Source organism: Ranitomeya imitator, chromosome 5 (genome assembly GCF_032444005.1).
Source record: "Ranitomeya imitator isolate aRanImi1 chromosome 5, aRanImi1.pri, whole genome shotgun sequence".
Classification (NCBI taxonomy): domain Eukaryota; kingdom Metazoa; phylum Chordata; class Amphibia; order Anura; family Dendrobatidae; genus Ranitomeya; species Ranitomeya imitator.
Genome location: NC_091286.1, coordinates 459,802,697 through 459,814,746, shown reverse-complemented (window position 1 = coordinate 459,814,746; position 12,050 = coordinate 459,802,697). Strand labels below are relative to the sequence as shown.

At 43.8% G+C, this 12,050-nt stretch overlaps 1 protein-coding gene across 3 annotated transcripts in view; it reads right to left on the bottom strand.

The window, feature by feature from the left end:
- Positions 1-447: 447 nt before the first annotated feature.
- GNB4 (G protein subunit beta 4) overlaps positions 448-12,050 on the bottom strand; it is a 197,955-nt gene continuing 186,352 nt past the window's right edge. For all 3 annotated transcript variants that reach the window (XM_069727269.1, XM_069727270.1, XM_069727268.1), the window contains exons 7-10: positions 8,244-8,310; positions 7,098-7,299; positions 6,209-6,425; positions 448-4,271 (exon numbers count right to left, since the gene is read on the bottom strand). In XM_069727269.1, coding sequence (XP_069583370.1) covers positions 4,165-4,271; positions 6,209-6,425; positions 7,098-7,299; positions 8,244-8,310 — 593 coding nt within the window. In that variant the 3' untranslated portion in view covers positions 448-4,164. The remainder of the gene's footprint in view (positions 4,272-6,208; positions 6,426-7,097; positions 7,300-8,243; positions 8,311-12,050) is intronic.

The window sequence follows — 12,050 nt, the reverse complement described above, 5'->3', positions numbered from 1 at the left end:
CAAGATTTTGCATTACCATATTTTGAGAGCTAGAATTTTTTTCCATATTTCAGTCGACAGTCATGTGTGCGTGCTTGTTTTTTGGGCCATTTTCAGGCACATGACTTCTGATCACTTTCCATTCCAATTTTTGGAAAACAGAATGAATAAAAAACAGCAATTCAGGTTTGTTTGCTTTTTTTTATGCTGTTCCGTGTGTGGTAAATTTGATTACAGCGATACCAGTGTATGTATGTATGCATGTATATATTTACACAATGAAAACTGTTTTGTAGAAAGTGGAGCATTTCTAATTAGTGCGCCCCCTACTGTAAAATAAAGGAAGTTTGCAGTTTCCTGACTGATAACAGCTCTCCGGCAGAAGCCACATACAGTTATATTCCAATGCACCCTTAGTGGAGGATGATCTGATGTACACCTTCAGACAAGAAGCACCGACAATGCGGATCTGGTTAAAAGCACTTGTTTATTGGTTACAATATCAATTCATGGCAACATATCGGTTTCACTGAGCCACTGTACAAATACAAAGAAAAAAAAATCAATTGTGGAAAAATATAAACAAAACGTTTATAGCAAGTGATTATTTCACAGGGAAATCTTTTATACAACAGCAACTGTTATAAAGGGAGAGAGAAGAAAAAAGAAAAAAAAAAAAAAAGAAAAAGCATGGCACGTCCCTGGTTTTTAATTGGCTTAAAACCTTTAAGACAGTTCTTAATACATAAACGATCCAAAAGGCAGTGCAGAACGAATTCAGAATCCATATTTATAAAGCCTTTTGTCAGCAACACATGAGTAAAAATGTTATAAAATGAATGTGCGAGAGTCGTCCTGTAAAGTGTAGATATATATTACAGCAACTAAACAATGTCTCCTCGAAAGCAACTAAACCTTGGACCTCTAGGGATAGAAAGTGTAAGAACTCACAAGTAAAAGATGCTTTTTTTTTTTTTCTTTTTTCTTTTTTAACCTTTTTTCCCCTCCTCCCTTCCCATCCCCAGAATGGAGAAACACACAGGATAAAGCACCACTATGTAAAGAAAGCAATAAAAGGCCATAAAGATCTAGAACTACTCTCCACTGAAGTCCAGATGAACCCGAACCCTAGCACACTGTGTGGTAGAAGAATCTGTGAGGCACATGTAATGTGTTTATCAGGTTATACCAATCAGTAACACTGTTTGCACATATTACCATACGACACGGCATTAAACATTCTGCATGGATTTTATACAACCAGCAATTGGATAATAAAAAAAAATAGAAAATAATAGAAGAGACAAGGCCGATGGGGCCCCAAAACTTAGGAAGAGATTTCACTAGCATGCATGCCAGAGTATGTATACAAGGTGCGCCATTAGCCCATGCTTTGCTACTTGCACATACGCAGTCTTCCACTGGGGAAAAGCTCACTGGAGCATGGACAGCAGCCTGCAGCCACCAGAACGTGTGAATACAGTACTTCAGGGTCTTTTATTAGAGCGGTGGAATGTAATGAGGAGAGCAGTTTATGGACTGCAGATCCATTCAGGCGAAAGAAAATGGTCTTCTCTGTCCTATGTGGAAGAAGCGGGCGGTCGTTTTCAGATGGGACTGTAAGATACATCAAGGTCCATTGTAGGGAACTGGCAGAGTCTAGCTTGGCGATTGCACATGGGGCGACCAATACCTTGCAGCACAGCAGAGAGGGTAAGGGACACCAATTTTCTACAGGCTGATGTTGTTCTTTACTCCAAAATAGTTACTTAAAATGTACCAATCATCTGCGCAAAAACGTTGGATCAGTCATGCTGTTGGCTAACCCCCCCAATTAGCTAAAATACAATGAAGTGACTGGCCTTGGCCCCCAATGAATGGCTAAGCTACATTTCCTTCCACAGATGAGCTGCCCCTGCCACGAATGGTGTAAGGACAAGGTGGATCGTCGACAGACGCAGGCTCGCCCAAGGACCGTTTCCGTTGTAAGAAGGCAACGAGTAAAACAGAAAAGGCAGGCAAATAAAATACATTACAGTTGGCGTTAATACAAAGGGTTAAACATTGGCACATTGTGAATCCCACCCCCCTAAATTTATGAAAGAGAACAATTTGTTGGTGTCGACATCTCACGAGAGAGCGGTATGTGGGTACCCGGGTGATCTACAGAAGCCACTATACCCAACAGATACTACACACCTGGCACAGTTCGTGTATTCAATGGGAAATAAGAAATGCGTCGTATCATCGTGCCCAATGTCTCACATTCACCTTATATAAAAAAAAAAAAAAGAAAAGAAATGGTGCTCTGGCTATTAGCTAGCAACGTACAAGACCCGATTTCCCAAACTCCCTGCTGCGTCCCCTCGTAAACAGATCTACCCATGTAATGTCGGAATTTGGTGCTGCAGGTTGACAAATGCCAGAATGACGTGCGGTCAGGACTTTGCAGCGTGGTTAAGTGCACCGACATGGCCGTACACATGACGTTGTGTGCTGAAGTCTGTTTGCTCTCAAAAAGTTGTGGAACACCATTGTTGTCAAAACACTTCCCATTCCTTCAGTGACAAGACCGGATTGGAGAAAAAAAAAAAAAAGAAAAAGAAAGAAAGAAAAGATGCCGGGAAAAGTGAACGATACAAGAGAATACTGGATCCAAGTCACAATTTGGTCCTTCATATTGAATTAGAATACTTGTGCATGGTGATGTGTCGGACTATTAAGAACGTGACAGAAGGCACAGTGCATCATCACAGGTAATCTACGGCTACCATACACTGGTCACCTGCCCGTGGGATACGTCCTGGCCTGAGGAAGGTGGATCCTCAAATAACGTGGCCGCCCCTACCAACTGGTACCCAAAGTCCCAATACTGAAGGGCAAACAGATTTGGCACTGGAGAGAACGTCGAGGGTAAAGTTAAAAAGGTCTTCCTTTATCAAACATGGATTCTACTTATTGAGCAGCGCATGATCGTTGAAGCTGCATTCGTCTGACGAGGCCAACATGTTGGATTTCACTGCAAGGCTTGAGGTCTGCAGACTAGGGTGGGGAGGGTGATTTCTGTGCCGCTCGTACAGACAAGAGTGACGCTACCTGTACACAAAGGGTCGATGGATCACAACAACTTTCATTCTGCCATGACAGTAGGGGCTACAGTATAGGATGGTCAGTGGGTGGTCTCCATCTGCAGGACAGGAATACGATGTCTCCCTGGAGACTCACACTTTACATTTTGGGATTTATCTGATCCTTCTCAATTTTTTTTTTTTAATTTTTTCTTCTATTCAGTGCAGGCAGATGGAGAAGTTTAGCAATTTACATTAGTGCATTGAATTCAGGTTTTCCTGCATGTTTCTTGTCCTGCACAATGGCCTCAGTACATCACTAGATATATAGGGGGTGAGGAGGGTCGTGAGCAAGGTTAAAAACTGGCCTGCCTAAAACGTGAAGATATACTACAACTGTATGAAAACAAGTACAAAGCAATGACTTCATTTCATCCACAGCAAGTTCACAAAGAAAAAAAGTAATTAAACAAAAAAAAAAACGACAATCAAGTATATTTATCACTAAACTAGTGTGGCGTTCAAAAAAAAAAGCTACAATTCATATTCTTTAAATAAAAAAGGCATTATTTCGTATTTGTTTTTTTCTGTTTTTGTGTTTTTTTTTTTACATACAAACATTACATGATCGGCTGCTATAGTGTGTACATTCAATTATGTACAAAAATAATAAAAAAAAAAAAAAAAAAAAAAGAAGAAAAAGAAATATCAGTACAGACTCCGCAGACTTTTGAGCACAAAGCAGAAATCTTTTAACCGTGTGGCTGCTGTAAAGGTCTTCTAGACATAAAACGACTTTTCTAGCAGCAAAAGGGTTAAAACAACTTAACCAAACCACAAAATAAAGACTGGCTCCTAGACTCTTGGTCACCATGATCCTGTGTGCTAGCCCCTTTAAATAGTCACCAATGCTCGTCCCCCTTTGAACCCTTATGACTTCACTTGATTTTTACTAGTTTTAAAGAAAGCCTTTTTTCGTGTAATAATAATCAGTGAATAGAAAAACTTCACCTGCAAATACAAGGTAGAAATGTTATTATTTCACAGCTATAGGCTGCAGCATTGACCTCTCCAGATCTCGGTGGAGAATTTACAAGATCATTCATCTTTGCCCGTGTTAATTCCAGATTCTGAGAAAACTGTCCCAAGACCCTGTAGCTACAGCCATGCCATCGTCGGTGACACCTAAACAGCTCACGCGGTTATCGTGCCCAGCGAGGACCCCTGCGGAGACAGAACAGACACAAGACGTTTACACGCAACGCACCGGGCTTCACAAGGGGGCACGTCGGCCTCAGGCGGTTCACAGGTCCCAAACTATAGCATTACTGGGTCACCAGATGGCACAATACAACTACTACATTGTTCAACAGATCTTAGACCCGACGAGGCTGGTGTACTTACAGATGCAGTAAAAAATTATTCAACCCATATTACAAATTAGGTTGATCAGCAAAATGTACAAACTTTCTAGCTTTTTGTAATAAACAAGATTTAAAAAAAATAAAAATAAAATCGCTTAACACAACTAATAACTAGTGGCATCTTCAGCATCACTGGAATAAGGATCTCGGTCTCTACATTATGCTTTAAAAAGGGACTGTCAGTATAGAATGACTGTTCAACCCAAGTCCCACTGCTCGGTGCTTCACGGCGGGGCCAATCATTTATACACCTTCCCACCTGCTTGTTTTACCGCTATGTCCAACCCCCCTCTCTCTGATTGACAGCTCTGGCTTAATAGATAGAGAAGGGGCAGGGAGAGGGAAACCAGCTAGATCGATAAGCAGATCAGATTAATATACAATCTTGTGGGAAATTGCTTTGTATTCCGGATATTCCTGAGATCTAGATATATAGACAGATAGATATAGGACCGCCCACAGGACTCCTTTTCATTCACTGAAATCCCTGATGTTTGCATGCTATACAGGTTAGGGCTCATGCACACGACCTTATTTTTTGGTCCGAACGCCAACTGTTAAAGGGACACTGTCACCTGAATTTGGAGGGAACAATCTTCAGCCATGGAGGCGGGGTTTTGAGGTTTTTGATTCACCCTTTCCTTACCCGCTGGCTGCATGCTGGCTGCAATATTGGATTGAAGTTCATTCTCTGTCCTCCATAGTACACGCCTGCGCAAGGCAAGATTACCTTGTGCAGGCATGTACTACGGAGGACAGAGAATGAACTTCAATCCAATATTGCAGCCAGCATGCAGCCAGCGGGTAAGGAAAGGGTGAATCAAAAACCCCAAAACCCCGCCTCTATGGCTGAAGATTGTTCCCTCCAAATTCAGGTGACAGTGTCCCTTTAAAGAAATGGATCACACACAGACCAATGTTATTCAATTTTTTTTTCACTGACAATCTGAAAAAAAAAAAATCCTCAGGAAATTGAAAGATTCATCCATTAAAGTTTAAAAAAATAAAATAAATAATCGGATGCCACAGTAAAGTATTCAATTTTGACTGATACATTGCAATTCTGTTACAAATGAAACTGTAAACGGTCCTGTTCTGGATTAATAGCAACTGAAAAGAAAAAAAAAAAAAAAAAGGTTCCCCACCTGTGTTAGACGGTGGTGCGAGCCTACCCCAATGGGGAGTCTTTCCTGACTATCCTCTATAACGTTGTGCTCAGCTTCTGCTCTATACAATGCGGTGCACAGATCAGACTGCACAACACGACAGACTCCATTTAAAGGGTTATTCCTATCTCTGCCTTTCATAGATGACTGGAAGAATCTCTTCTAGGCCACGGCAGTTTGCCTAAGACCCATAGAAGTGAATGGGAGTCATGAAAACTGTAGGAGAGCGCATGGCAGACATGGAAATAACCCTTTCATCTTTAAAGATGCACGTAGACAAATCTGTTTTGACATCTTAAAATTTTGCTGCAGATTTTTATCTGGCATTGTGAGAAGTGAAATCTGCAGCAAGCCCACAATGAAGACTTGCAGCCTGTGAAGCGCATTTGTCCGTGGCGTACATTCACATACGCTCCACACGATTCCATCCGAAATTTTGTGATGGAGACATTAATGGACTGCGTTGCTGAAGGACAGCATGATCTGATCACCAGATGAGAGGGACAAGATTTCTGATGCACACTAGGAGTACAGAACCAAGCGATGCATCGGGGCGGCTGCAGACACTTACCTGCTCTTTCACCTTTCAAAGTGTCCCACACATTGCAGTTGAAGTCATCATACCCGGCTAGTAACAGGCGCCCGCTTTTTGAGAACGCTACGGATGTGATTCCGCAGATGATATTGTCGTGAGAATACATCATCAGCTCCTGGTCCGCACGCAGGTCAAATAGCCGGCAAGTCGCATCATCCGATCCAGTGGCGAAGGCATGGCCATTGGGGAAAAACTGAAATGCAGAAAGTTACCCGATTATAGAAGTCGGATTTCATCTATGTTCTCCCCAATGAGGCCATTTCCCTCTAAGGGCTCATTCAGACATGCATTTTTTTCACATCTGAGAAAAACGGTCTACATTTCACCATCGTTTCCACAGTGTCATTTGGGTCTCATCCCAGTTTGGTCTGAACTTGTTTCTCAGATGAGAGGGAAAAAAAGAAAGTTTCTCCTATCTAGCAGTCTGTGATGAAGCACTCCAATGACATCTGAGTGCTGCAGATTTTTTCACTGACCCATAGACTTGCATGGACTGTTTAGATCCAATCAGTATCGGATAGATCTCTGCAATTTTGCACAGACCATTTGGTCTGCAAGGAAAATCGGAAATGTGAACGGCCCCATAGACTAAACTAGGCATGAATTCTATCCATAAAATATGCAAAAAAACAGATGTCTGGATGAGCCCCAACTGTGGGAAAAAGCTGCGAGTCGTCATCTGAACAAGGTCTAATGTCTCCAAGCAGAGGAGACAAGAACATAAACATAAAATCTCACAAATTATCAATTTCAGTTCTCCCCTTGTAATGCGAAGGTCTGGCACTAGTGAAGGTATATACGGAATGTCAGATGAGGTCAGGGCCAGCCTTATTTTGGGGTACACCAGCCAGCTCGTGATACTTACGCAGACTGCATTGATATCTGAAACGTGGCCAGTAAAAGACTGCCTACACATGCCATCACGGATATCCCACAGCTTAGAGGAAGCATCGCAAGCACCGGAGATGAAAGTCCGCATGTCGGGGCTCAGGGACAAACTCATCACATCCCCAGTGTGTCCTGTAAAGGTTGTGGTCTGCTGTCCTGTCTCTATATCCCACAAAGCACTGAAAAAAAGAAAAAAAGAAATTCATATGTAAAAGGAGGCTCGCGTGCGCATCTAGAGACCGAGGCTCGCGTGCGCATCTAGAGACCGAGGCTCGCGTGCGCATCTAGAGACCGAGGCTCGCGTGCGCATCTAGAGACCGAGGCTCGCGTGCGCATCTAGAGACCGAGGCTCGCGTGCGCATCTAGAGACCGAGGCTCGCGTGCGCATCTAGAGACCGAGGCTCGCGTGCGCATCTAGAGACCGAGGCTCGCGTGCGCATCTAGAGACCGAGGCTCGCGTGCGCATCTAGAGACCGAGGCTCGCGTGCGCATCTAGAGACCGAGGCTCGCGTGCGCATCTAGAGACCGAGGCTCGCGAGCGCATCATATTTACATACACATGTGAAGTCTGTAGGGAAAACTCCACATGATGGCAGGCACCTCCAGCTGATTGTAAAGGCAATAATCATGTACGCCCCAGTAATACCTGCGGTCAGTCACTCTGCGATCACCTATAGCTATGCATTAGGTACATTAGTGAAGTATACGGATCAGCGGGAGAAATTTGTACCCACCCACTACCCCCACCTTAAACAAAGCTGGTTGCCCAAAGGTTCAGTGATATAACATGCACTACACGTACCAGCATACCTAATTCATTTCAGCATTATAAAAATCTCATACTGGTAGTAGATGGAACAGATTGGTAAAAGAATAAGGATTCAATAAGAACAGCGCTGAGTAGCCTGGAGAAGTGACCACTACCTTCTCTCCCCCCTTTCATACTATTCAGACACTTAAAATAGGAATAAAATCCATGAAACCTCCTGGGACATCACCGGAGGTCACTGCAGATGTAACGAACTGAAACCGAAGCATGACTAGGTGCAATAAGGGTCTGGGTCGGTCTTCTGATCGATCACTAATGGATACAAATCTTTTGTAATATTACTTTCATAATTACCAAGTTGTGTCCCCGGAGCTGGTGACGATTTGGTTGTCATCCAGAAAGCGGCAGCATGACAGGTATCCTACAGTACAGAAAATAAGTGTAAGTGACAAGTACAACTATTGAGGCCTCATGCAAGGAGGGATAACCCTCCATTACCATAATGAGCAAGTGAAACAGCCCAGGACAGCCCTGCGTGCAGCACACTAAGTGGTCACTGACACTGGAGATTTCTAGAAGGAAATCATTCCCCTAAAGGAGTGTTTGCAGGAGCACAGCTGGCACTCATGGATAGACCACTGGCAGAGACAGATCTCCTGAAAACAAGATATCAGCGCTGTTCATACACATGCAATAAGGCGGCTGGATTTGCCAGTCATCACCAATAAATCTCATGTCTACACTGTGTGCAGAATTATTAGGCAAGTTGTATTTTGATCACATGATACTTTTTATACATGTTGTCCTACTCCAAGCTGTTCAGGCTTGAGCGCCAACCACCAATTAAGTAAATCAGGTGATGTGCATCTCTGTAATGAGGAGGGGTGTTGTCTAATGACATCAAAACCCTATATAAGGTGTGCTTAATTATTAGGCAACTTCTTTTCCTTTGGCAAAATGGGTCAGAAGAGAGATTTGACGGGCTCTGAAAAGTCCAAAATTGTGAGATGTCTTGCAGAGGAATGCAGCAGTCTTGAAAATTGCCAAACTTTTGAAGCGTGATCATCGAACAATCAAGCGTTTCATGGCAAATAGCCAATAGGGTCGCAAGAAGCGTGTTAGGCAAAAAAGGCGCAAAATAACTGCCCATACATTGAGGAAAATCAAGCGTGAAGCTGCCAAGATGCCATTTGCCACCAATTGTGCCATATTTCAGAGCTGCAACGTTACTGGAGTAACAAAAAGCACAAGGTGTGCGATACTCAGGGACATGGCCAAGGTAAGGAAGGCTGAAAAACGACCACCTTTGAACAAGAAACCCAAGATAAAACGTCAAGACTGGGCCAAGAAATATCTGAAGACTGACTTTTCAAAGGTTTTATGGACTGATGAAATGAGAGTGACTCTTGATGGGCCAGAGGCTGGATCAGTAAAGGGCAGAGAGCTCCACTCCGACTCAGATGCCAGCAAGGTGGAGGTGGGGTACTGGTATGGGCTGGTATCATCAAAGATGAACTTGTGGGACCATTTTGGGTTGAGGATGGAGTGAAGCTTAACTCCCAGACCTACTGCCAGTTTCTGGAAGACTTCTTCAAGCAGTGGTACAGGAAGAAGTTGGTATCGTTCAATAAAAATTTTCATGCAGGACAATGCTCCATCACATGCCTCCAACTACTCCATAGCGTGGCTGGACAGTAAAGGTCTCAAAGAAGAAAAAAAATAATGAAATAGCCCTCTTGTTCACCTGATCTGAACCCCATAGAGCAGGGGTGTCAAACTGCATTCCTCGAGGGCCACAAACCATGCGTGTTTTCAAGATTTCCTTAGCATTGCATAAGGTGCTGTAATCATTATGTGTTTAGGTGATTAAATTATCACCTGTGCAGTACAAGGAAATCCTGAAAACATGACCTGTTTGCAGCCCTTGAGGAATGCAGTTTGACACCCCTGCCATAGAGAACCTGTGGTCCCTCATAAAATGTGAGATCTACAAGGAGGGAAAACCGTCCACCTCTCGGAACAGTGTCTGGGAGGCTGTGGTGGCTGCTGCACACAATGTTCATCGTAAATAGATCAAGCTACTGACAGAATCTATGGATGGAAGATTGTTGAGTGTCATCATAAAGAAAGGTGGCTATATTGGTCACTAATTTTTGGGGGTTTTGTTTTTGCATGTTATAAATGTTTATTTCTAATTTTTGTGCAGTTATATTGGTTTACCTGGTGAAAATAAACAAGTGAGATGGGAATAGATTTGGTTTTTATTAAGTTGCCTAATAATTCTGCACAGTAATAGTTACCTGCACAAACAGATATCCTCCTAAGATAGCAAAATCTAAAAAAAATCCCACTCCAACTTCCTAAAATATTAAGCTTTGATAATTGTGAGTCTTTTGGGTTGATTGAGAACGTAGTTGATCAATAATAAAAATAATTCTCTAAAACACAACTTGCCTAATAATTCTGCACACAGTGTACATGCTCTGTAAAAGGATCTATCCACTTAGATAGCAGCCAGCTGACAGCTCATTGGGGCAACAGGTCGCCCTCCTCACCCTGCCATGTTCTCAATAGGTAGAGGGGAAGAAACCAGTCAGTCATTAGCGCATATCTACTGCAGGATAAATGGTGGCCTGTCCAACTTTCATCTAATGTGTATGATCACTATAAAAAGCCCCATACGCATTGGACTAAAGTCGGCCAAGTGTGCCAATATCAGAAGGCTCAGCTGACTAATGCATTGGGGGGGGGGGGGAGGCGCGGGATCCCCACGCTCCCTGATCAATTACATTTTGCCATGTCAGATTTCAGACTGTTGATCCTTTGTTGGTGGCTTATCTCACCAAAAACAGTGGTGTGGTAGGAGACCTTTATAGAGGGCACAGAAGGGCTCCTGTGATTGGAGTTAAGAGAGATGTCAGCAAAACTATGGTTCAACTGGCAGCGACCTACTGTGTTTGGGGCCCCAGAAGCAGTCAGCCCATTACAGACATCGCTCCTTTTAACATTAGGAAGCTCTTCACCAATCTTCCTTGAAGAGCCACAACAGTAAGACCAAACTTATTACATAAAAAAAAAAAAAAACAACCACACACAACATTAAATCACACTCAGGCAGAACCATAAAGTCAGACATGCATAAGAGTGAAGGTCTCAGCCCTGGTGGATCTTTATTTTTGGCGAAAGGAACCAGACAGATCCAGAGGCAGCATATATCAGGCACCAGCGGCTGCTGCATTTCAGAGAAAGACATACCGTATATACTCGAGTATAAGCCGAGATTTTCAGCCCATTTTTTTGGGCTGAAAGTCCCCCTCTCGGCTTATACTCGAGCCATATCCAGGGGTCGGCAGGGGAGGGGGAGCTGTCTAATACTCACCTGCTCCTGGCGCGGTCCCTGAAGGTCCAGTGGCTTCCCCAGCGCCGGCAGCTTCTTCCTGTACTGAGCGGTCACATGGTACCGCTCATTACAGTAATGAATATGCAGCTCCACCTCCCATAGGGGTGGAGCCTCATATTCATTACTATAATGAGCGGTTACGGTGACCGCTCAGTACAGGAAGAAGCTGCCGGGGAAGCCAGGGACGTGCACAGCGCCAGGAGCAGGCAAGTATAACGGGGAGGGGAGCGCAGCACTGCGCAATATTCACCTGCTCCTCGTTCCGGGCGCCGCTCCGTCTTCAGCAGTGACGCTCAGGTCAGAGGGAGCAGTGACGTGGTTAGTGCGTGCCCTCTGCCTGAACGTCAGTGCTGAAGATGGAGCAGGTGAATATTGAAAGTGTCTGAGGCCTGAGCCACGGAGAGGCGAGTATGTGATTTTTTTTTTTATCGCAGCAACAGCAAATGGGGCAAGTGTCTGTATGGAGCATCATATGGGGCATAATCAACATTTGTGCAGGATTATATGGGGCAAGTGTCTGTATAGAGCATCTTATGGGGCCATAACTTTTGTGCAGTACTATATGGGGCAAGTGTCTGTATGGGGCCATATCGTTTGTGCAGCACTATATGGGGCAAGTGTCTGTATGGGGCCATATCGTTTGTGCAGCACTATATGGGGCAAGTGTCTGTATGGAGCATCTTGTGGGGCCATAACGTTTGTGCAGCACTATATGGCGCAAATATCTTCATGGAGCATCTTATGGGGCCATAATCAACATT